Here is a 22,957-nt window from a genome sequence, read left to right as displayed (position 1 = left end):
TTTTTTTAAGCTTCCAATCTTGTTATTTGTCATGCATTATACCATATATGAAGGTTTTTAAATAGGTCACGAAAAAATAAAAGTAGGGTGTCAGAAGATTATCAAAACAACTATCTATCTTTTAAAGGATGTATTGAAGTCCCGAAATGTGTGTAATTGTCAATCATGGCTAGAATGGTGAGTGTAACATGTGGGAAGTGACCACTTAAACCAGCATATCATATGGCCTGTAAATATTCAGACTTCCGTATATTTTGTCATCTGCGTTGAGATTTTTTGCATGGCAAAAAAATTGAACCAATTTATAAATAAAGTATGGATATTTAAAGGTTGAAGTACATATTTAAAATAACAGGTATACGTCAATCACGCGTGAAGATGTATTTGACGCGCTAATGAGTATGTATGTATTTTTTTATCATGTACGTATAAACGTTTACAAGTGTATATAAATACGTGTGATGTGTTTATGTTTACATACATAAAATGAGTTAAGAAGTTTTGTCCCCAGTATAATTCATTTATACCATTGTGCTCTGTAGCCGTCAAGGAGGCAAGTAATACCTAGTGATTCTTAACTTTATGACATATTTTTCATTTTATTTTTAGAAGTGAAAGTCGTGTTTGATTAAAAATTATTCATAAAAACTAAGATTTTTACGATTAGCTTTAAAGTTTTTTTTTTAACAAGTGTTTTTGTATAATTCAACGTATACTTTTAATTTTATAAATTTAGTTTTACTCATTTCGAACGTCATTTCAAGAGTAATCTTCAAGGTAAAGTAGTGTAATGTAAAAAAAAATAAATGCAATGAAAAAACATTTATTCTGAATCAACACCGTGACAAAGTCGTCGATAAAATATCATTTTGACATTTGACCAATTTTATTTATGAAAGTGATTCAAAATCTTTTTTTATAAATTTAATGAAACGCATAATTAAATCTAAGTAACTTATTAATTTGTCAAATCAACTTTTTTTAAATATTTTTTTTTCCAAATTCAATAAATAATTTAAACATGGGTTTACTACATCCAAATAATTTTACGTGCGTCTAATAAAGTTATTTTCACATATTGTATATTTCAGAATCCACACTAAAATAAAAAGCGTATCAAATGAACAAAATCTTAAATAATTAAATGTATTTCATTGAAAATTACTTAATTTTTATGCCTTTGTTCACGCTAATTGGTGTATACGTAAGCTCATTATTATTTGTATCAGCATAAATTACATGCAGGTAAAATGACCGACCAGAACTAAAACTGGTTACCATTTTGAAATAACGTATTATAATATCCCTTTTATCCTAATAATATAATTAAAATATTACTTAAATCAATCTGTTTTCTCGGTTTTATCAAATTGATTATGATACGACATTTTTAGAAAAAATATTTATTGATCGAAATATCGAATCGTTTATTTTTTGTGTTAATTTAAATGAGTTTATAATACATTGATGTAAAAAACTGATTTTTAATTGTTATATTCTACAGTTAAGTAATTATTATTACTACTATCAACTACAAAAAATCATGTCCTCTGAACGATATTTTTTTCCTAAGATTATTCAATGGTTAACATTATACCATTTCGTAAAAGCAGTTCTATAGATTGTATACCATATAATGAAGGATTATTCAGATAATACTAACATTAAAAAGATCAAACAATACTGTTATTTTTTTAATGTCTTATTTCCCAGCCTAACAAAGATTTTAAGTAGATTAAGAGGATATTATGAAAAAATATATGTCATTAAAATGATTTTAAAAAATAGTGTGGTTTTGATTTCTTGAAATATTTGTATTAAAACCAGTCTGCAATTGGCAATATGAGTTGGGAAAGACACTTTTCTCAACCTATGCTGGAGATATCTTTGTATATGTATACCCCCAGCATCATTCATTAATCATTACTCATGCTGTTAACTCATCGTTTAGTATTTAAAACAAAGTGGATATTAAGATTTGTCACCAATTTTTAAATGTGTATTTTTTAACAAGTTTAATTTAGTGAGATATAAATTAAGGTAAAATTGACTCCGAGTACACAATGGAGAGATGGACTGGAAGAGTAGCAGTTGTGACTGGAGCTAGTTCTGGAATAGGGGCCGCTATTGCTGTCAAGTTAGCCAATGCTGGAATGATCGTCATCGGTATTGCTAGAAGACTGGATAAATTACAGGTATCTGATACATCTCTTGTCTCCCTTCCAAGTGCGTCATAAAAAATATACTTTTTAAAATACTTTCTTTCTCTCTCCGTCTTCAAACAAAACTAGATTTCAAATGTTAATTTACACCAAAACCTGTCGTCCAAGATTTCGTGAAGTGTATCTAGTTTAATTGCTATTTTATTGGTCGATTAAAAATTAGCGTCACTGAATTATACAACACCCTAATATTTATTTATTTTTTATTTGAGATAACGGTCAATAATTTAAGGTTACAAAAAGTTTTGGGTACCAAACTGCATACTTTTTGTTAACCCTTTATTAATTCTTGACCAACATTCGTAAGAAACATATGTATTATCCACTCAATACAGACAATCACATAAAACACATGAATAAAAATGATTCCACACCCGTTATCAACAACCCACTAAGAATTAAAATGTGGATGGGATAGAAATAACTGAATTTTCAATTTAAATTCAGTTATTTCATTGAAATCAGTATTTGAAATGGATCCAATAATACAATCTTTCAAATTTAAAAATACAGATTTTAGCAATACTCAAACCAGACATCTTCGGGTTGATCAAAATCGCATGTTTTGTATGTACATTTTGTGTTAAATTAAGTGTGTAAATAGTGCTATGGTAGTGACGGGTAGTATCGTTTGCTTTGTGGTAGTGATTGTCCTGACGAAGAGTCAAAAGGTTAAAAATTTAAAAACAAGTTAAAAATTTCGGTGAGTAGTTATGTACTTATATTACCAACACTTTTGTAAAAAAATAAAGAAGTAAAAAAAAATACTACATAACAGATGTAAATAGTATGAATACACACTTCCAATAAATATTAAACGATTACATCAGCAATGCAAGACAGTTATTATTATTGTAAAATTTTATTGCTCTGAGAAAAGCATTAACTCGCTTTAACTTAATACGAATCCGCAACGATTCATATACATATTACTACCGAATCCAATTTTACACGTTTTATATAGCCGAGTTTGTATTCTTCTTCTTAATTTGATTTCCACTTAAAATTATGCAAAACGGAATTGTGAGTATAACTGAAAAACTCATCGAAGGTGAAGAGATAAATCATACGTTTTTTTAGGGAATATCCCGCAGGTTTGTCTGTAGGTAGGATAGTAAGGAAACGGAGAGGAGATTTGAAAAATACTTCACAAGCATATAGATCTATGGAAAACAAATGTACCTTTTATATTATTTGTTTGACATCTCATCAAAGATGTAGAAGAATATGAAAGTCTGGGCATTTACGGGGCTGACGACCGTCTTAGGCTAGTTTAAGTGATCACTTTATATACGTGTAACATTCACCAATTCTACCTATTATTGACAACCACACTACTCGAATTCTTGGAAGTTCTATATATTTATATATATATATATATATATATATATATATATATATATATATATATATATATATATATATATATATATATATATATATATATAAATAAATAAATATATATATATATATATATATATATATATATATATATATATATATATATATATATATATTTGTATATATATATATATATATATATATATAAATATATATATATATATATATATATATATATATATATATATATATATATATATATATATATATATATATATATATATATATATATATATATATATATATATATATATATATGTATATATATATATATATATATATATATATATATATATATATATATATATATATATATATATATATATGTATATATATATATATATATATATATATATATATATATATATATATATATATATATATATATATATATATATATATATATATATATATATATATATATATATATATATATATATATATATATATATATATATATATATATATATGTAAATATATATAAACCAATGCAGAAACATTCTTATTGAATCACTAGAACTCCACTACAGACATCTATTGGTGAGATGAAAAGAAGCTTTTTATTGAACAGAAACTGTTATATCAGTATGTGAGGTCCGAATCCGATTATAATCGGATTCGGACATACATAAGAAATATAATTGGAGATAATCCAGACATGAGAAAAATAATTGAAGATAATCCAGATTTGTGAACAAGTATTTGGACAAACTCAAAATGTTGTAAATGAACCTTTAATTTATTTAGCAATTGGCGTTAATCGAACCCATAACGCCAGTTTCGCAGTCGAGCGTTTACCCAACTACTCTACGGTACCTATCAAACTCTGAAAGGGATAACTGATTCAGATAATATTGATACATGAATTATTTTCCTCTTAATTTTATAAATTTTTTGCTGTTCAAAATTTTTTTTACGATTCCAAAGTACGATTTTACATAAATTTAGCTTTTATTTTAATTCTTTTGAATATTAATCATTAAATTAAAATGTTTTATTTGTAATACATACAAGTTTAAAGTACTGCGAAAAATATGTACGTGACGCACTTTCGCAATGTATTGATGCTCTCAATATATTTCGAAATATATTGAATATTGATAATTTATATGATGCAGTGCCCTATGCACCATCGGGTACGGATAAGGGTTATAATGAATGAAAATTCGCTTTTATTTTTGTTGACTTTAGATCTACGTCATTTAACGCATAACAGGGCCTACTTACTAAATAATATATAGTACTTAGAAGAGGGAAAGTAAAAACTGTTAATTTACGGAATCGCATTAAACACTTAAAAAAAATATTGTATAATATATAAAATATTTAAAGGTCTGACAAAAATGATTGGGTATCCAAAAAAATCTTTTTAATGAGCAGGAGAGAATTATTAAAAAAATATATAATATTTTTCTACCAGTTTTCAAAAAATTAATATAAAATTTTATTTTGTCACCTATTTATTTTCTTAAAATTAAAACTTCTGGCTTAATCCCATTTTATGTGTGATTTTTTGTTTGTTTATATTGTGAACAATACATGTCATAAAATAAACTATAAAATATGAATTTTTTATCAAATAAAAATAATTTATAATATTTGCGAAAAATTATCACTCACTTTTTTGAGCTGACAAAAGTACAAATTCCAATATTGGATCTATGACCTATTTTTTGTTATTTAGAATTACAAATTAAATTAATGTTGCTCTTCTATACGGGTTTGTATGTATAACAATATAAAAAAAACTTGTTTTAAATAATTCATTTTTTAAACTTTATAAAATAAACAATTTTGTTTTTAACCACTTTTTTTATTGGTACACTTTTTCTCCAACTATGAATTTTTTTGGCATCGTAAGGGAAGGGTTAAACCCGCCCCTTCACCTAACTATGAGTATTTCAATATTTTAGAATTAGTACATGTTAAACCCTGATGATGACAAGGTTCTTGTCGAAACCGGTTGGGGAAAAAGTGTACCAATAAAAAAGTGGTTAAAAACAAAGTTTTTTTTTTATTTTGTAAACTTTATAAAATGTGCCACAAAGTATCTGTAAAAAACATTCAAGAAAGTCATTCTTTATTTTACTCTTTAGGAACTGTCTACAAAAGTAAGAAATGAGAAGGGAGCCATACACGGTATTATGTTTGACGTGACTGACGCTGATGCGATACCGGAAGTAGTTGAGGAAATCAAATCAAAATATGGCGGCATCGATGTCATGGTCAATAATGCTGGAGTTCTAAGAAGCAATACTAGAATTTGTGGTAAGATAACTCCTTTACACTTATACTTTTTATGCATTACAAAACTTACTGTTATTTGACTTACTGTTATTTGACAAATGGCATTGATTTTTTTGTCTTTCAATTTTGAATATTCATTTATCATTAATTGTAATGTCTTTTTTTTCATATTTAATAATTCTCACAAAAAAAACGTAGACTCAGATTTAACTAAGATTTACTTTGATTTAACAAATATTAATTATCATAAGGTTTTTAAAATTTTCAAACATTTGTATATTAATGCATCTCCTCCATATATCCAAAATTTTGAATAAATGAAACTTTGTATTAAATATGTTCTCTTTAATTTATTGTAATTTTTAAATAAATTCAACCCAATTAAAAAACATTTTTTAAGCCTACATCAGTTTGTTAACGGCATTATTTTTAGTAAATATAATACATTAAATAGTTACATCACTTACGTACTTGTTTTCGGCTATTTAAAAACAATTCAATAAGTTTTTTGTACGTCATTATTATAACTTTAAACGCACATTGAAAAATCGAAATGTATGAGCCAAACAAGTACTTTAGAATATTAAATTTAGTTTTTCGACCAATTTGGTTTACTTAACTCAGCTTATTACTGAATAATATATTTTCAGTATTGTTTTTCGCCAAAAACATCAATTAAGTACTGAGGTAATGCATACATTTATGTTTTTTTTTTAAGTTTTGTACTTACATTTCTTGGTGGAACTGCATTTCATAGAATAAAATAACATATATGTAACTTCTTCCACATGAATTTTATTTTACCAGCAACCGGGTTCAAATAAAAACAAATTTGATATTTATTTTTTTAATATATGATTTACAACATTTTGAGTGTGAATAAATTATCTGGTAAAATTATCTGATAATTTATTTACAACAACTCAAAATGTTGTAAATAAATTATCTGGTAAAATTATAAGCTTAATATTAAAAATGAAAATGGTATTTTCTGGCGTTTCTCATGTGTGTGATTATAATCCGGGATTCGGATCTCACATACTAATATAAGAGTTTCTGCTTAATAAAAAAAGCTTCTTTACATCTCACCAATAGATGTCTCTAGTGAAGTTCTAGTGATTCAAGAACAAAGTTTCTAAATTGGTTCATATATATAGAACTTCCAAGAATTTGAGTAGTATGGTTGTCAATAATGGGTAGAATTGGTGAATGTTACACGTGTGTAAAGTGATCACTTAAACCAGCCTATGACGGTCGTAAGCCCCGTAAATGCCCAGACTTCCATATTCTTCTTCATCTTTGATGAAATGTCAAAAAATAATATAATATATGATTGTTAGAAATTAACTTATTTGTGTTTTAAAGATAGAACATCCTTTTTATTGCATGAAATCCGTGAGTATGAACCAAGCCATCCCAACCATGGAGTGATACCAGTCGTATTATATCCTTTCTGGCGACTGTACTTAAAGTGAATATCCGCACTTGTGGTATAGCTGTACTAACGTTGATGCGGCGCATTTCAGTATATGTATTAAGCCTTCACTTCTTGCTATAAAAATAATTTTATGGTTGTGTTCTTAGAATCGAGTACTCAAGATTACAAAGACCTTATCAACATAAATCTACTGAGTACGACAGTGTTTGCAAGAGAAGCCATCAAATCAATGAGGGAACGGAATTTTAGCGGCCACATCTTCAACATGAACAGGTTTATAAATTAACAGTTATGACCCTTTAAAAGTTTTACTTTGTGCATAATAATGTTTCCCGATTCCGAAGCTAACCGCTTCGTTATCAAGACTTTATGATTAAAACTAAAACATTTTATACATAACAAAATTCAAAATACTTTTTCCTGATAAGGAGCTTAGGTAGATCTCAAGTGGCTTTATTTTTTATGTTGATTAGCAATCATAGTTAAAAGGGATCAGGGATGTTGAGTGATTGGAAAAAAAAATTAATAATGGATTTTAGAAAAATCGTTTACTTGTGTATTTATTAGTTGTAAATTAAATTAAAAATTGCCTGTTTAATTTATAATTTTTATAAGTAATCTAATTTAAGTTCTCTGTTGCATGTGTGTAATATATTCAGACCTTTATTTTTTATCAAATGAGTGATTATTTTCTATTAGGTAATTGGAAAATTCAGATTAATTATTATTATTTAGACATCCTGTATGCTTTACTTAGTAAATACCACTATTTCTTGAAATCTATTACGGTGTTTGAAAATGATGCGGAATGCATCGAAACACGTGTCACATTGTGTACATTAAAAAAAATAGTGATATTTACTAAGTAAAACACTAATTAAAAATGGATAGATTTTACCACAAAGTGACTGCCGAATCAATTAATGAAATCTTGTATGCTCTTTACATCGGATGTCATATCAAAAAAATATATAAAATTTCCATTTCATCCCCATTTCCTATATAAAAATAATATTTGTAAGCAAAAAAAAACAATATAATATTTTTTAACATTTTTCTTATTCATTGTTTTAGTGCCTCAGGTCATCAAGTGTACGTTACGAAACATATGAACTTGAATTTATATTCGGCAACAAAATTTGCCATTACGTCAATGACTGAATCACTGCGATTGGAACTGGCTTTCCTTGGGTGTAACATTAAAATAACGGTAAGGTCCTTTATAAATATAATTATAATTTTACATTTGTATCTTTAATGTGTTTTTTTTGCTATATTTTTTGCAAAAAATATGATTGAACAATTCAGTCAAATGATTATTAGATATTACTTAGGACTAGCGCCTGAAGCGCAAAACCGATCACCCTCGTGTATCGATAATCACATTCACATTCCGTCGATTATTTACGGTGCTCTATGCATCATGTGGTAAGTATGATGATCAAAACAAAAAATGATGAATACGTCGATTATTTTCCTTTCAATTATATTATTTTCATTGTTAATTCTTTGCAGAACGTATTTTATAATTATATGTCAGTCTGATGATGTCCCAATCTGATAATGTCAATAAAGACAAAACCCGGTTGCTGGTCAAATAAAATTAATGTGGAAAAACTACATAGTTTTAATATTTTTCTCTGGATTCCATTTTCAACAACATTCGTCTCGTGTATTAGTTTTTCCTTTCTTTTCTCTTTCTTTCTTTACTTGTCTCCATGGTGTAGTGATAAACACATTCGTCTACCATGCTGGAAGTCCCGAGTTCAATTTTTAGGGTATTTTAAATAAACAAAAAGTGTTTTTCTACTGTAATATGTATTTATCAACCTGGACTCAATCAAACTATCAATTTGATGCAGTGCCCTATTCACTATTAGGTCTAGGTAATGCTCAGCAGTAGTAGTACTTCATATCTCGTTTGTTCCACATTTCCCAACTATATGAACACACCATTCTCAATTTAATCGATAGAACTTATCTCAGCCTTGCATTCTTTCTTTTTTCTACCATTTAAATATCTATCATTCTATACGTTGTTTTGCAGCCCATTTGTCTGTCTACTTTCATCATAAATTCAATTAAACTCAAAGCTTTTGTTTCATTTATAAGGGGTCCATATAGTGAGTATCAAATCAATAATTCCAACATGATTATTTTAACCCTTTTCTTTAATGGTGCATAAGGCACTGCATCGTAGCGACGCAGTGTTATCTTGATCGTTCATTGCATGAAGAAAAGGTGATCAGCCTTCCGCTTCAGGTACCAGTCCAGGGCGATATGAAATAAACATGAGAGTTAAAATCACCCATATTTATTTTAACCCCCCTGGGAATCGAACCCGGGTACTCCGGTACGGTAGCTGAGTGTGCTGATCACTACACTACGGAGGTGGACATGAATACAATATAATTAAATCGTATGTACAATAGTATGAAAAAATCCGCTTGCGCATAACTATGATACCCGCTTCACCCACAACGAAGAGTTGATGGTTTCAAGGGTGAACAATAAATATGGAAGTAGGATACTTCAATTCATAGTTCCGTGCATTTTCAATTTGTTGCCAGCGGGAGTAAGAGGGCAAACAAAAATATGAAGCCAAGGCAAAATAATGGAATGGGTCAACAATCAAGGGTTAATATTATAAAAATTGTGTAATTACTTTATATTGTTATTTCTTGTGTATATAACGTGTATTAATAAAACAACAGTAAAAGTAAGTATAACTAACTCACTAACAAAACACATGAAATGATTTGGTAGGTTTTTGTAAAAAAAACCTATTTATTTATAAATGTTTTGTTTGCTTTGTATATGAACGTATACAGTATCAATTCAATGAAACACTGTTTTATTTTTATTTTTATTTTGATGTTTTTTTTCCTTGCAACTACTATTTTGGCCTAATCTCGGTGTTAAGCGTCAAAACTACGTGATGTCATGGTACGTTCGGTCTGAATCGGATCCAATAAATACGGTAACGATTGGCCGACGCTCTTGGCGGTGTGCCCGAATTTAACATAACCTGTTATCGCGTGGTAAAATGAATGGTTTTCACAAAACATATTTTTGCAGAGCATTTCACCTGGAATGGTCAACACTGAACTGTTTGATGCTGGGGATATGGAATTATTCTCATCCGGGAAAATTAAAAAATTTGATCATTTGGCCCCTGATGAGGTCGCGGACTGTCTCTTAGCTGCATTGACCCTTCCTCCTTCAGTTTTAGTAAGTTACAATGCATTGTGTCTTTTCCTCACCAAATCAAAAATATCCATCTTTATGTAATTTATGACTCTCTCATGGTAACATTATTTACGTTATGTAAATACAAGGGAGCTTTTTTCTTTTAACTTAATCAAAATTTTGATCTGGTTCGCAGTTTTGGTGTAATACAGGTATGTAAGGAAATATGTAATATCAATATGTTAGAAAAAATGCATGATCAATTATGTATATTCTCCTTTTCTAATTAAAAATACATCATCCATCCATATATCATTAATGATTCTCTCATTGTAAAACTATTAACGTTATTTTAATACAAGGGGTTTATTAGAAGAACATGGTAACCGACTGCAGATTTGGTTAGTAAGAAAAAATACATGAAAAATGTATTAATTCCTAATTAAATTTAATAAAACGTAATCTTTCCAAACGTTATAAAAAAAACTACAAATTCAAAATTGTTGACGTGTCGGATTATGGTTACGTGGTTACTACTCTACCACAATTTGATACCTATTTCGAATAATGAGCCGCTTAGGCTCACAGAAATAGTATAAAATTGAAGTATTTTTGTAAATAATAATAACACAAATAATTATTTAACGTTATGTTATGTTAATATAGCATGTCATGTTAATATACAAGACGTTTATTCCATTAACTACATATAACGTGTAGCACATTCCTAAAACTGTCAGAGGTCTTTTTATTTTATTTGATTTATTTACGTCTTTATTAAATATATTAACCTTAATTTCTAGCGTTTCTTTTACATTTGGTCTAATATAATAACTAGATGAATCCGGCTACGCGTTACTGGTTAAATAGAACAAAGAAAATATAACGTATAAAAATACGCACGTATTTGACTGAAACGTTGCGACAAAAATTCAAAGCAATTGGTGAATAAGTTATGGAGATTTACGATTTTGCGCAAACTGAATTTTACAATTTGATTTACATATAATATTTTGCCCAAGAAGATATTTTTATTGTCTTATTTGATTCTTTTAAATAACTTTTTTTAAGATTTATTACTAATTATCTTACTTGCCTTACGTAGTATCATTGCTAACAATCACATCAGCACCAGGTCAATTCATGAGGTACCTTTTGAGATTCAGGTCGCAAACTGAGATCAAGTAAAAATTATAAGTAACCCGTATTTTGTTTTGTTTTTCAGGTAGCTGAGATGTACATACGTCATGTAAATGAAAAGGTTTAAGAAAAGGTGTTTTGAGGAATATGTAATTTTGTGTTGTCTTATTTAATCAGGTTTATTTATTTTGATATACAATACATTTGAAACATGATTTGTGTTTTATATTAACAAAAAACAAAGAAAAGGGAATTTGTCTTGGGTTAACGATATACAATAGTTTGGTAACATCTACCATTTTAACATTGTTTGACCCAATTACAAAGGTTTTCACCAAATTATTCATATGTTTGATGTTAAAAATCATGTACAATAAAAGTTTAAAAAATTGAGATAAAAATAATCCTTACATAACGATGAAACCCACTCAGTGAAAAAAATCTGCAAGTCAATGCATTTTCAAACTTACAAGATTTAAAAATACGTTTAATTCATTGTAGATAATAAATGAAAGAATATTTCCTTATCAACATGAATTTTAAGTAATTTTTAGAAATTATATTTTTTGCTCTAACTGGACAAACAAGCACTAAAACCACAGGATTTTTAAATATGTATTTTTGCAGTTATTTGAAGAACAGTCACAAAAAAGCAATACTTTACTCAAACATTTAAGCAAATAATAAAACGTACACAAACGAAGTTACATAAATAGATAAAATAATATTCCTTTTTTACATTGATGCGAAATTCTACATGCTTCCACATTATTCGATTGCACACTTTTTCAATTCAATTATTAAAAAAAACCTATATTTTTACCGTTGAGTTTTTAATAGAACGGCATTGAATGTTATTGAAGACTGTTATTGTTAGGTTTTTTCCATAATTTTCATTTCATTGTTTTTTATAATAAAAAATACTTATAAATCAAAAGTAAAATAAAATCTTTCGTGAATTTTTTTATTCATTTATAAAACCGTATAGTGCGTTTTCTCATCCAATTCAAGACACTTAACTAAAGCAATAATACTACTAGCGCCGCCTTTTGGAATTTTCCTTAACTAAGGCTCAGTGCGTATGACGGCAAGAAGAGGGCGCTATATTCATATATCTACTGAACCACGAAAAATTACGACATTACATTTAAATATTTTGCATTTTATAGTAGTGAATTCATTCAACAATAATAAATAAACCAATGCTTTCTTCCGTTACGTAGTGCTTTTTAAAAACCGTTACAAAAATTTACTTTTATTTTAAGAAACATACTTTTATGATGTTTTCATGGGAATATGTTAATGTATTTTAAATAAAAAAAAAACCATTCGTTTCTGTCATGTTTTAACTACAAAAGATTAATTGATACTTTTTCAACGTGAAAATCTAGTGAATTCTCCTCTTTTTACTTTAAATTGGCAATTAAAGCTTAAATATTTAATTTAATGTATTTTGCAACCAAGAATTCATTTAAAATCGTTTATATATTTTTTTTGTCCGCCTCCGTAGTGTAATGGTCAGCACGCTCGGCTACCGTTCTGGAGGTCTCGGGTTCGATTCCCAAGGGGGGTAAAATAAATATAAGTGATTTTTACACTGATACGTATATTCAATATTACCCTGGGCTGGTACCTGAAGCGGAGGGCTGATCACCTTTCCTTCATGTGTAAACGATCAAGATAACACTGCGTTTATAAAACGCAGTGCCCTATGCACCATTGGGGTGCGGATAAGGGTTTTATTTTTATTAATATATATTTTTAAAAAATATTTAAGAATGATTCAACAATATAAACTGGTAGTGATGTGAGTATTTGTTTTTAATAATATTTTTAAACTGTCAAAAAAACTCATTGCCTATTGTAAAAGGTACATGTACAAGGATTTATTGCATTTTCAGTGTTTACATTTAAAAAATATTATTGAACCTAATTTACATGGTAAACAATAAATGAATAAGCTTGAACCCTAAAAATAACGCAATAGATACAATACAATACAACTGAAACAATGGATTCAATATCTCATATCAATCAAGACTTGTTACAAAGTTCATTTATTTCACATTCTTGTCATATTTTCTCAATAATATTGTCTTCTAAATCTAATGGATCTTTATGCCCTATTGCCCCATAAATTTTTATTAATTATTTTTCAAAAATTCCACACTAGATGTTGGTCATTGAGAGACAGACTTAACGACTGGTTGACCTCCTGCCCGTGCTAGAGGTCCCGGGTTCAATTCCTGGGGGGGGTGAAAATAAAAATTATTTATTTTGAACTCTTCCAGGGTAATATTAAATATTTATTTAATATTACCCTGGACCGGTCCCTGAAGCGCTGGAGTGATGACCTTGCCTTCATGTAAGTAAAGATCAAGATAACACTGTGTCCATACGGTGCAGTGCCTTATGCACCATTGGGTGTGGATAAGGGTTAGAAGAAGAGAAAACTAAACAATTATTGAATTTTTATTGATAATTTATTACCACACATACACAAATTTAAAGCAATATTTATTTATATGTAATCAAAAAGGGTAATAAATTTTACGCTCCACGGTCATGAATTAAGCTCTCTTTATCATTACTCACTTTTATTTCATGTAGACGCTTATCTCAGAGCAAGTTGTACCAGCATTGCTTTATTAAATGGGCGTACTGTGTTCGTGTGCATATTGCAAAGTTCGCGTTACGACCTGCTAACTTTTTATTCAATTTTCTGGGGCGTGTTTGTTTAACAAACAATTCGCATAACCGTTAATCTACATAGTTATCCTGAGGGAGGAACCGTTAGCCATTCTGAACTAAATAAAACTTTATATTGGAATGCTCGAAATATAAGTTTTCAATTAAAATTAATAGTGTGGGTCGATTCGCAAAATAGTGCAAAAACAAGTAAAGCCTTTCATTATGTAATTACTAAAAAATGCAATTGGTAAAATTCAAATAATTTATTAATCGGTGAGTGTGAATGAGGAGATGTATGAAAGTGGAAGAGGCGAAAATGTTTGCAAAGACAGAGTTGTGTTGTGTACTATTCTCTCTGCCTACCCCTGCGGGGGAACCGGCATGAAGGTAAGTTAGATAGTTTTTAAACAAAGAATGAATTATATAAAAAAATCGTAATTATCGTTCAAATTATGATTTTCGGTATTGATGATTTTTATAAATTAAATAAGAAAAAATATACAAATACTCATAACTTTGAAATAAAAAATATTTATAAAAATAAAATAAAAAAGTGCACCCATAATGAAAAACACAACAATGACTAAAATCTACCCCCCCCCTGTCCAAGATTCTACTGATAAAAAAAAATATAGCTTCTATCCCTTCATAGCCCTTCAACGCCAACGTCCCAAGGACATAACTCTTTGAACTTTCTATGATGATGCTGAATATATCAAAACACATCTCAATGGATTTTAATAGCTCTTGATATTTACCAAATCATATTCAATTAAAAAAAAACAAATATCACATAACGTGACTGCCGAATCAATTGATGACACAATTAAAATTTTACAAACCACAAATTTTAATAAAAAAATAAAAATAAGTTGGGGCTTGTTCACCCATATACGTATACCTCGCCGCGGTCATGGAGTACCTTGCTGCCAAGGTGTTGGAGATGCAATGCCGCCAGGACGACAAGAAGACCAGCATCACCCCCCGCCATCTGCAGTTGAGTACCCACAATGACGGAACCTCAACAAGCTGCTCTCCGGCATAACTATTGCACAGGGAGGAGTCCTGCCCAACATCTTGGCCATGCTCCAGCCCAAGAGGGCCAAGAAGAAGGCGCAATAATACGGCGGCTCCACTTTCCCCCCTACAGAGTCAACCGATTGACAACGTTTATCTTATATATATATATATATATATATATATATATATATATATATATATATATATATATATATATATGTATATATATATATATATATATATATATATATATATATATATATATATATATATATATATATATATATATATATATATATATATATATATATATATATATATATATATATATATATATATATATATATATATATATATATATATATATATATATATATACAGTGGGTGGCCATATTATTAGGGACACTTCGAATTTCCTGTAATTTTCATTATTAAATGAATTTAATGAGCAAATAATTTGGTTTTTTGAATATTTTTTTATTGATTGGGGTGCTTTATTTAGAATTTAGAAACTTTATTATCACGAATTTAATAATACCAATTTATTTTTATCATAAAAAGTGATAATTCAACAATTTCGAAAAAATCTTAATTTTTAGTAATAACACCCTTAGCTGCGATTACAACCTCCAAACGTCAGGGCATACTTTTTAATGCAGATTTTTGCATTGTGCCAGAGATTAGGGTTATTATGCCATACTCTGATAAGAGTTTCTATCATTTGCCGCTTGGTGGTGATGACTTCTTTAGCAATCTCACGTTTCGTTGGTTCCCAAAGGTTTTCAATGGGGTTCATATCCAGCTAATTCCCCGGGTAAGGCAAAACACAGAGGTTTTTTTCAGCCAGGAATGTGATAACACTCTTGACTTTATGACACAATACCGAGTCATGCATTAACATATACTCTTCATCGCCAGGGAACCATTCTTGAGCCTCGGCTGGAGTCGACTTTTCAGTACTCGCTGGTACTGGTCTTGCCTCATGGTCCCTTCCATGATAAAGAGGCATCCCGTACCCTTAAATGAGATTATGGACCACAACATTATGCTAACAGGGTGTTTTTAACCATCTCTACAAGGCAGTCTGAGTGGAATTTTTCTCCTGGGCCACGTCGGAAAAATGAAGTTTTTCCCACCAAAATTTTAAATGTTGACTCGTCCAAGAAGCAGACCTGTAATGTATTACCATAATTGCAAAAATACATATATTTTTTATCTTCTTAATTTATTATACGAATACAAGCCAAAAATTTTCAAATCTAGTCCGAAACAGTTACATTCCGGTGTTCTTTGGCCCATAGGAGTCGTTTTTTCTTCATGCTTCAGTCAGGCGTAGTTTTTTGGTTGGACGTCGACCCATTAGATTTACTTCAACTAACCGTCTCTGAACTGTCCTTTTGGATACGTTGATTCCTTCATCGTTTATCAACGGAAATCAACAACAATTAGACAATCAACAGACTTTTTACGATTTTGGAAATAGATGTCCCTATTTATGAGCACCACGCGGAGTTGTGATGTTTTTTCTGCCTTTTTTTCCGACGCGGGCTGATTCTAGACGCAGGTTTATATCAATTTTTCTTTGTATCCGATGGACTCCTGACTTCGAAACATCTGTAAGTGCTGCTATTTTTCTCTGAAAATATGTGGAATGAAGTAGTAAGGTTATAACTTCCCTGCATTTTCTCGGAGATATGTTTGAAGACTTGCCCATACTTAAATTGAGAATATTATGGTTCAGTTCAAACTAAATTGAATTTTATTAAAAAATTAATTGAAATTAACTTATTGAATTAGCAAAACTAATAAATTATCAAACAGCACTTACGTTTTTATGGTCTTGAACTCAAAAAACTTACACGAAAATGGTTTTAAAAAATATTAACTGAGCTCACACTAATATCATTTTTCACTAATCAACATCCAAATGAAAAAATACTTACTTTTTTGATATTTCACAGTATTGATACATCTTCAAAACAATAATTATGATACCAGCAACAAAAATACATAAGAAAAAATAATTATAACAAATTAATTTGACCAAAAAATTCATTTAAACTTGAAAATTACAAAAAAGTACAAGTGTCCCTAATAATTTGGCCACCCACTGTATATATATATATATATATATATATATATATATATATATATATATATATATATATATATATAAATATATATATATATATATATATATATATATATATATATATATATATATATATATATATATATATATATATATATATATATATATATATATATATATATATATATATATATATATATATATATATATATATATATATATATATATATATATATATATATATATATATATATATATATATATATATATATATATATATATATATATATATATATATATATATATATATATATATATATATATATATATATATATATATATATATATATATATTTATATATATATATATATATATATATATATATATATATATATATATATATATATATATATATATATATATATATATATATATATATATATATATATATATATATATATATATATATATATATATATATATATTACCTTTAAGGTAGTATTTTACGAAAATGGCGCTACTTAAATCATCCAAGATTATTATTGTTTACCTTATTATTCAATGAAAAGAGGCTTTTAAATTGAAAAAAATATAATACTGTATATTGGTCTGAGACGAATAGTTTTCCAGCGATTTCTTTAGCTATGAAATAATACCACGAGCTCAGCAATTAACAGGAATCTCTCTAGTTTATATTCAAAGCGTTTGTACCTGTGATTCTAAAAGCGCTTATGTTATAATTTATGCTTCAAATGCTAGCAATTAAAAGTAAACTGGGGTCGGTGTTTCAAGCTTCCCGAGGGATATAATTATTTTATTCATTATTTAAGCAAATACCGTGGATAAATACAAGCCATTTATTTTTTATTTGTCATATTTACTTATTTTAAGTAAAATATATGACAAACTAATAATTTACAACATTTTGAGTGTGTCCAAATAGTGGTTAACAAATGTAAATCATCTCCAATTAGGAGTTTACAATGTTTTTTTAACACCTAAAGCGCGTTGCCCTCAAACAAAACGCGCCCAGCGGTGGTGGGTCTGATCTGACCCAGTACAGAAATCGCCTTTTAGGCGTTTTTTGTCGGGTTTTTATATTTTATATATTAATCAAAATAGGCTACATAGCAATAGGATAATGTGTCATAAGTTTTGTATGAGAATTTTCAAGTTTTTGATAGTTTTGAATTTAAATTATCCAAGCGCTTCATTTTACATGCGAACTCGACCGAGCGCAGCTGCTAACTACCACCGCGTAGCATGTCGCATCCGCGTGAGGCATGATCGGCATGAAGCAGTGGTTGTAAACATGTTTATTTTTACTGAATTCAAATAATTTGTGTTTTTAATTTTTTAACTATATTTTAAGTCAACATCATAAAAGATAGAATTTTTAACTTTTATTTGTTATCTTCAAATATAAAACGTGGCGGTTAGCTCCAAAAACCACAAAATGATTCTGGGATTTTGACTTGAGTTCATAATTCAAGATAAATTTTTGTCCATAATGCAATTAAAATTTATTTTAAATACAGTGAAAATGGTAAATTTTTCATTGAAAAATATAAACAGAATTGCCCAAAATGGTGTAAATATTCATTTAATGTTCGCCAAATGTTCGCCATTTCTTACATAGATTTGCGGGTCTTAGAAATTATGAATATAATTTTGTACCGTACTAAATAAAACTAATTTTTGGGTATAAATTATTTTTATATACAAGTTCGTTAGACATAATAGGTAACAAATTTAATTTTAATATTGACAAGTAAATTATTATCAAAAAATCAGAAGGCAATCGCTACTTTTCTTGTTAAAATCGATGTCTTCATCACTTACTGACATTTCTTACAAAACCAAGTTTTCTGTTTCACTTTAAAATTCTGTATCTATGGTTTTTGAATTCTAAATCACTGTCATCTACACTACTTTCTCACTTTTCTTTCAATTTTAGAACTGTCCAAAAGTCGTCCAATCTCGTTATGAGATATTTATTTTTTTCCTGCCATTCATTGTGGTAAAGTGTCGTAAAGATTTTTTTTTTAAAAACTAGAAATTGTTCAAACATAAAACAGTTTATTGTGAAGTTTTGAAGTTAGTAACTTTGTGTATGTCGGTGTTGTATATATACATAAATCTATTATATACTATATATTACCACTATTTGTGGTATTTTCTAAGTAAAACTTAAATTAAAAATGGTTAGATTTTACCAAAAAGTAACTGCCGAATCAATTTATGAAAATATTAACAACTTATGTAATAATTACACTTTTTTAAACGTGATCCTTAGTATTTTTCATACAAGTAAACAAATAAATCAGTTTAAAACGAATGTAAAAAAAACAATATACAGAATCAATCGCCAAAGATTGACAATGTTTGCTTTTGTTTTGGGGAGTTCGAGGGCACGGCAGACGGCACACTAACACATTGATAGCGAACAACTGACCTTACTCAATATGATTTTTGATCTTTTATTTGTTCTTTTTTTTAAATAACTCAGTTGAATCTGGTCCGATAATTTTTGTTTATATCTCAATTTGTAGGTAATTGTTTGAAGAACGATTACACTGAAGGAAAACGACGTAAAAAAATTACCTATTAACACCTCCTCTGCGATGGTGGGTCTGATCAGACCCACCATCGCGGAAAATTATTAATTACTTAATAGGTTAGATTTATTAATTAAAAATGGTTAGATTTTACCAAAAAGTAACTGCCGAATCAATTTATGAAAATATTAACAACTTATGTAATAATTACACTTTTTTAAACGTGATCCTTAGTATTTTTCATACAAGTAAACAAATAAATCAGTTTAAAACGAATGTAAAAAAAACAATATACAGAATCAATCGCCAAAGATTGACAATGTTTGCTTTTGTTTTGGGGAGTTCGAGGGCACGGCAGACGGCACACTAACACATTGATAGCGAACAACTGACCTTACTCAATATGATTTTTGATCTTTTATTTGTTCTTTTTTTTAAATAACTCAGTTGAATCTGGTCCGATAATTTTTGTTTATATCTCAATTTGTAGGTAATTGTTTGAAGAACGATTACACTGAAGGAAAACGACGTAAAAAAATTACCTATTAACACCTCCTCTGCGATGGTGGGTCTGATCAGACCCACCATCGTGGAAAATTATTAATTACTTAATAGGTAATTTTTTTACGTCGTTTTCCTTCAGTGTAATCGTTCTTCAAACAATTACCTACAAATTGAGATATAAACAAAAATTATCGGACCAGATTCAACTGAGTTATTTAAAAAAAAGAACAAATAAAAGATCAAAAATCATATTGAGTAAGGTCAGTTGTTCGCTATCAATGTGTTAGTGTGCCGTCTGCCGTGCCCTCGAACTCCCCAAAACAAAAGCAAACATTGTCAATCTTTGGCGATTGATTCTGTATATTGTTTTTTTTACATTCGTTTTAAACTGATTTATTTGTTTACTTGTATGAAAAATACTAAGGATCACGTTTAAAAAAGTGTAATTATTACATAAGTTGTTAATATTTTCATAAATTGATTCGGCAGTTACTTTTTGGTAAAATCTAACCATTTTTAATTTAAGTTTTACTTAGAAAATACCACAAATAGTGGTAATATATAGTATATAATAGATTTATGTATATATACAACACCGACATACACAAAGTTACTAACTTCAAAACTTCACAATAAACTGTTTTATGTTTGAACAATTTCTAGTTTTTAAAAAAAAAATCTTTACGACACTTTACCACAATGAATGGCAGGAAAAAAATAAATATCTCATAACGAGATTGGACGACTTTTGGACAGTTCTAAAATTGAAAGAAAAGTGAGAAAGTAGTGTAGATGACAGTGATTTAGAATTCAAAAACCATAGATACAGAATTTTAAAGTGAAACAGAAAACTTGGTTTTGTAAGAAATGTCAGTAAGTGATGAAGACATCGATTTTAACAAGAAAAGTAGCGATTGCCTTCTGATTTTTTGATAATAATTTACTTGTCAATATTAAAATTAAATTTGTTACCTATTATGTCTAACGAACTTGTATATAAAAATAATTTATACCCAAAAATTAGTTTTATTTAGTACGGTACAAAATTATATTCATAATTTCTAAGACCCGCAAATCTATGTAAGAAATGGCGAACATTAAATGAATATTTACACCATTTTGGGCAATTCTGTTTATATTTTTCAATGAAAAATTTACCATTTTCACTGTATTTAAAATAAATTTTAATTGCATTATGGACAAAAATTTATCTTGAATTATGAACTCAAGTCAAAATCCCAGAATCATTTTGTGGTTTTTGGAGCTAACCGCCACGTTTTATATTTGAAGATAACAAATAAAAGTTAAAAATTCTATCTTTTATGATGTTGACTTAAAATATAGTTAAAAAATTAAAAACACAAATTATTTGAATTCAGTAAAAATAAACATGTTTACAACCACTGCTTCATGCCGATCATGCCTCACGCGGATGCGACATGCTACGCGGTGGTAGTTAGCAGCTGCGCTCGGTCGAGTTCGCATGTAAAATGAAGCGCTTGGATAATTTAAATTCAAAACTATCAAAAACTTGAAAATTCTCATACAAAACTTATGACACATTATCCTATTGCTATGTAGCCTATTTTGATTAATATATAAAATATAAAAACCCGACAAAAAACGCCTAAAAGGCGATTTCTGTACTGGGTCAGATCAGACCCACCACCGCTGGGCGCGTTTTGTTTGAGGGCATCGCGCTTTAGGTGTTAAGTAATTAATAATTTTCCGCGATGGTGGGTCTGATCAGACCCACCATCGCAGAGGAGGTGTTAATATCTCAACATGATGAAGAAGAATATGGAAGTCAGGGCTTACGACCGTCATAAGCTGGTTTAAATGATAATATCTAGAAGTTCCAAGAATTTGAATAGTTAGGTTATCAATCATGGGTAGAATTGGTGAATGTTACATGATTACTTAAACCAGTCTATGACGGTCGTTAGCCCCGTAAATCCATATTGCTCTTCATCTATGTTAAGATATCTAATAATTTATTCTAAAACTGTTGATGTTGCTCCATATACTTTCATTGATTTATGAAAACAAAACAAAAATCGTGTTTATCAACCGATTTATCGATATTGTTTATAATAAACCCTTGGAGAAGAAATAACATTGGAAAATCAACGTCTAAAGTAAATGGTTAAGATAAGTATAGATTTTATTATATTGCATAGAAAATAATAACAAAATATAAAGTTTCATTAACCATCGGATAGTTTGGATCAACATCGGTTTATACAGAAATAAAAATTAAAAAATTATGTTAATGTTACACTTAGTATTTCCCGACTAAAGTGCGGTATCATACGAAATTTAACAACGGAGTTAAGATAAATTACATAACTTTTGCTTAAGGAATTAATTTTTAACGACTTTGGCATTTTCAAACTCGTTCTCCTTCAGTTTTGTCATGAAGTTAATGTACAAAAATGAAACAACAAGAATTAT

General features: G+C 28.6%; 1 protein-coding gene across 2 annotated transcripts; it reads left to right on the top strand.

The window, feature by feature from the left end:
* The first annotated feature begins 534 nt into the window (after positions 1 to 534).
* On the top strand, positions 535 to 11,852 carry LOC148304916 (farnesol dehydrogenase-like). Of its 2 annotated transcripts, none has more exons than XM_088267524.1 (7): positions 535 to 553; positions 2,041 to 2,195; positions 5,720 to 5,891; positions 7,455 to 7,581; positions 8,383 to 8,518; positions 10,387 to 10,539; positions 11,723 to 11,852. In XM_088267524.1, the coding sequence occupies exons 2-7, from the start codon at positions 2,064 to 2,066 to the stop codon at positions 11,762 to 11,764; spliced, it is 762 nt and encodes a 253-aa protein (XP_088123650.1). In that variant the 5' UTR covers positions 535 to 553; positions 2,041 to 2,063; the 3' UTR covers positions 11,765 to 11,852. The 2 variants fall into 2 exon arrangements, with proteins under 2 accessions (XP_088123650.1, XP_088123649.1); XM_088267523.1 differs by lacking the exon at positions 535 to 553 and adding an exon at positions 644 to 777.
* Positions 11,853 to 22,957: the final 11,105 nt, after the last annotated feature.

Source organism: Brachycentrus maculatus, unplaced genomic scaffold (genome assembly GCF_059751285.1).
Source record: "Brachycentrus maculatus isolate JH-2025_06_01 unplaced genomic scaffold, ASM5975128v1 h1tg000298l, whole genome shotgun sequence".
In the NCBI taxonomy this organism is placed as follows: Eukaryota; Metazoa; Arthropoda; class Insecta; order Trichoptera; family Brachycentridae; genus Brachycentrus; species Brachycentrus maculatus.
The sequence above is the reverse complement of the archived record's forward strand: the minus strand, read 5'-3'. Positions and strand labels throughout refer to the sequence as shown.

Bases quoted from the DNA above. Each gene is read 5' to 3' on its own strand.
- LOC148304916 (XM_088267524.1), top strand. From the start codon at position 2,064: ATGGAGAGATGGACTGGAAGAGTAGCAGTTGTGACTGGAGCTAGTTCT. The intron at 5,892-7,454 runs GTAAGATAACTC...TTGTGTTCTTAG, and splicing joins AAGCAATACTAGAATTTGTG to AATCGAGTACTCAAGATTAC. The intron at 10,540-11,722 runs GTAAGTTACAAT...TTTGTTTTTCAG, and splicing joins CCCTTCCTCCTTCAGTTTTA to GTAGCTGAGATGTACATACG.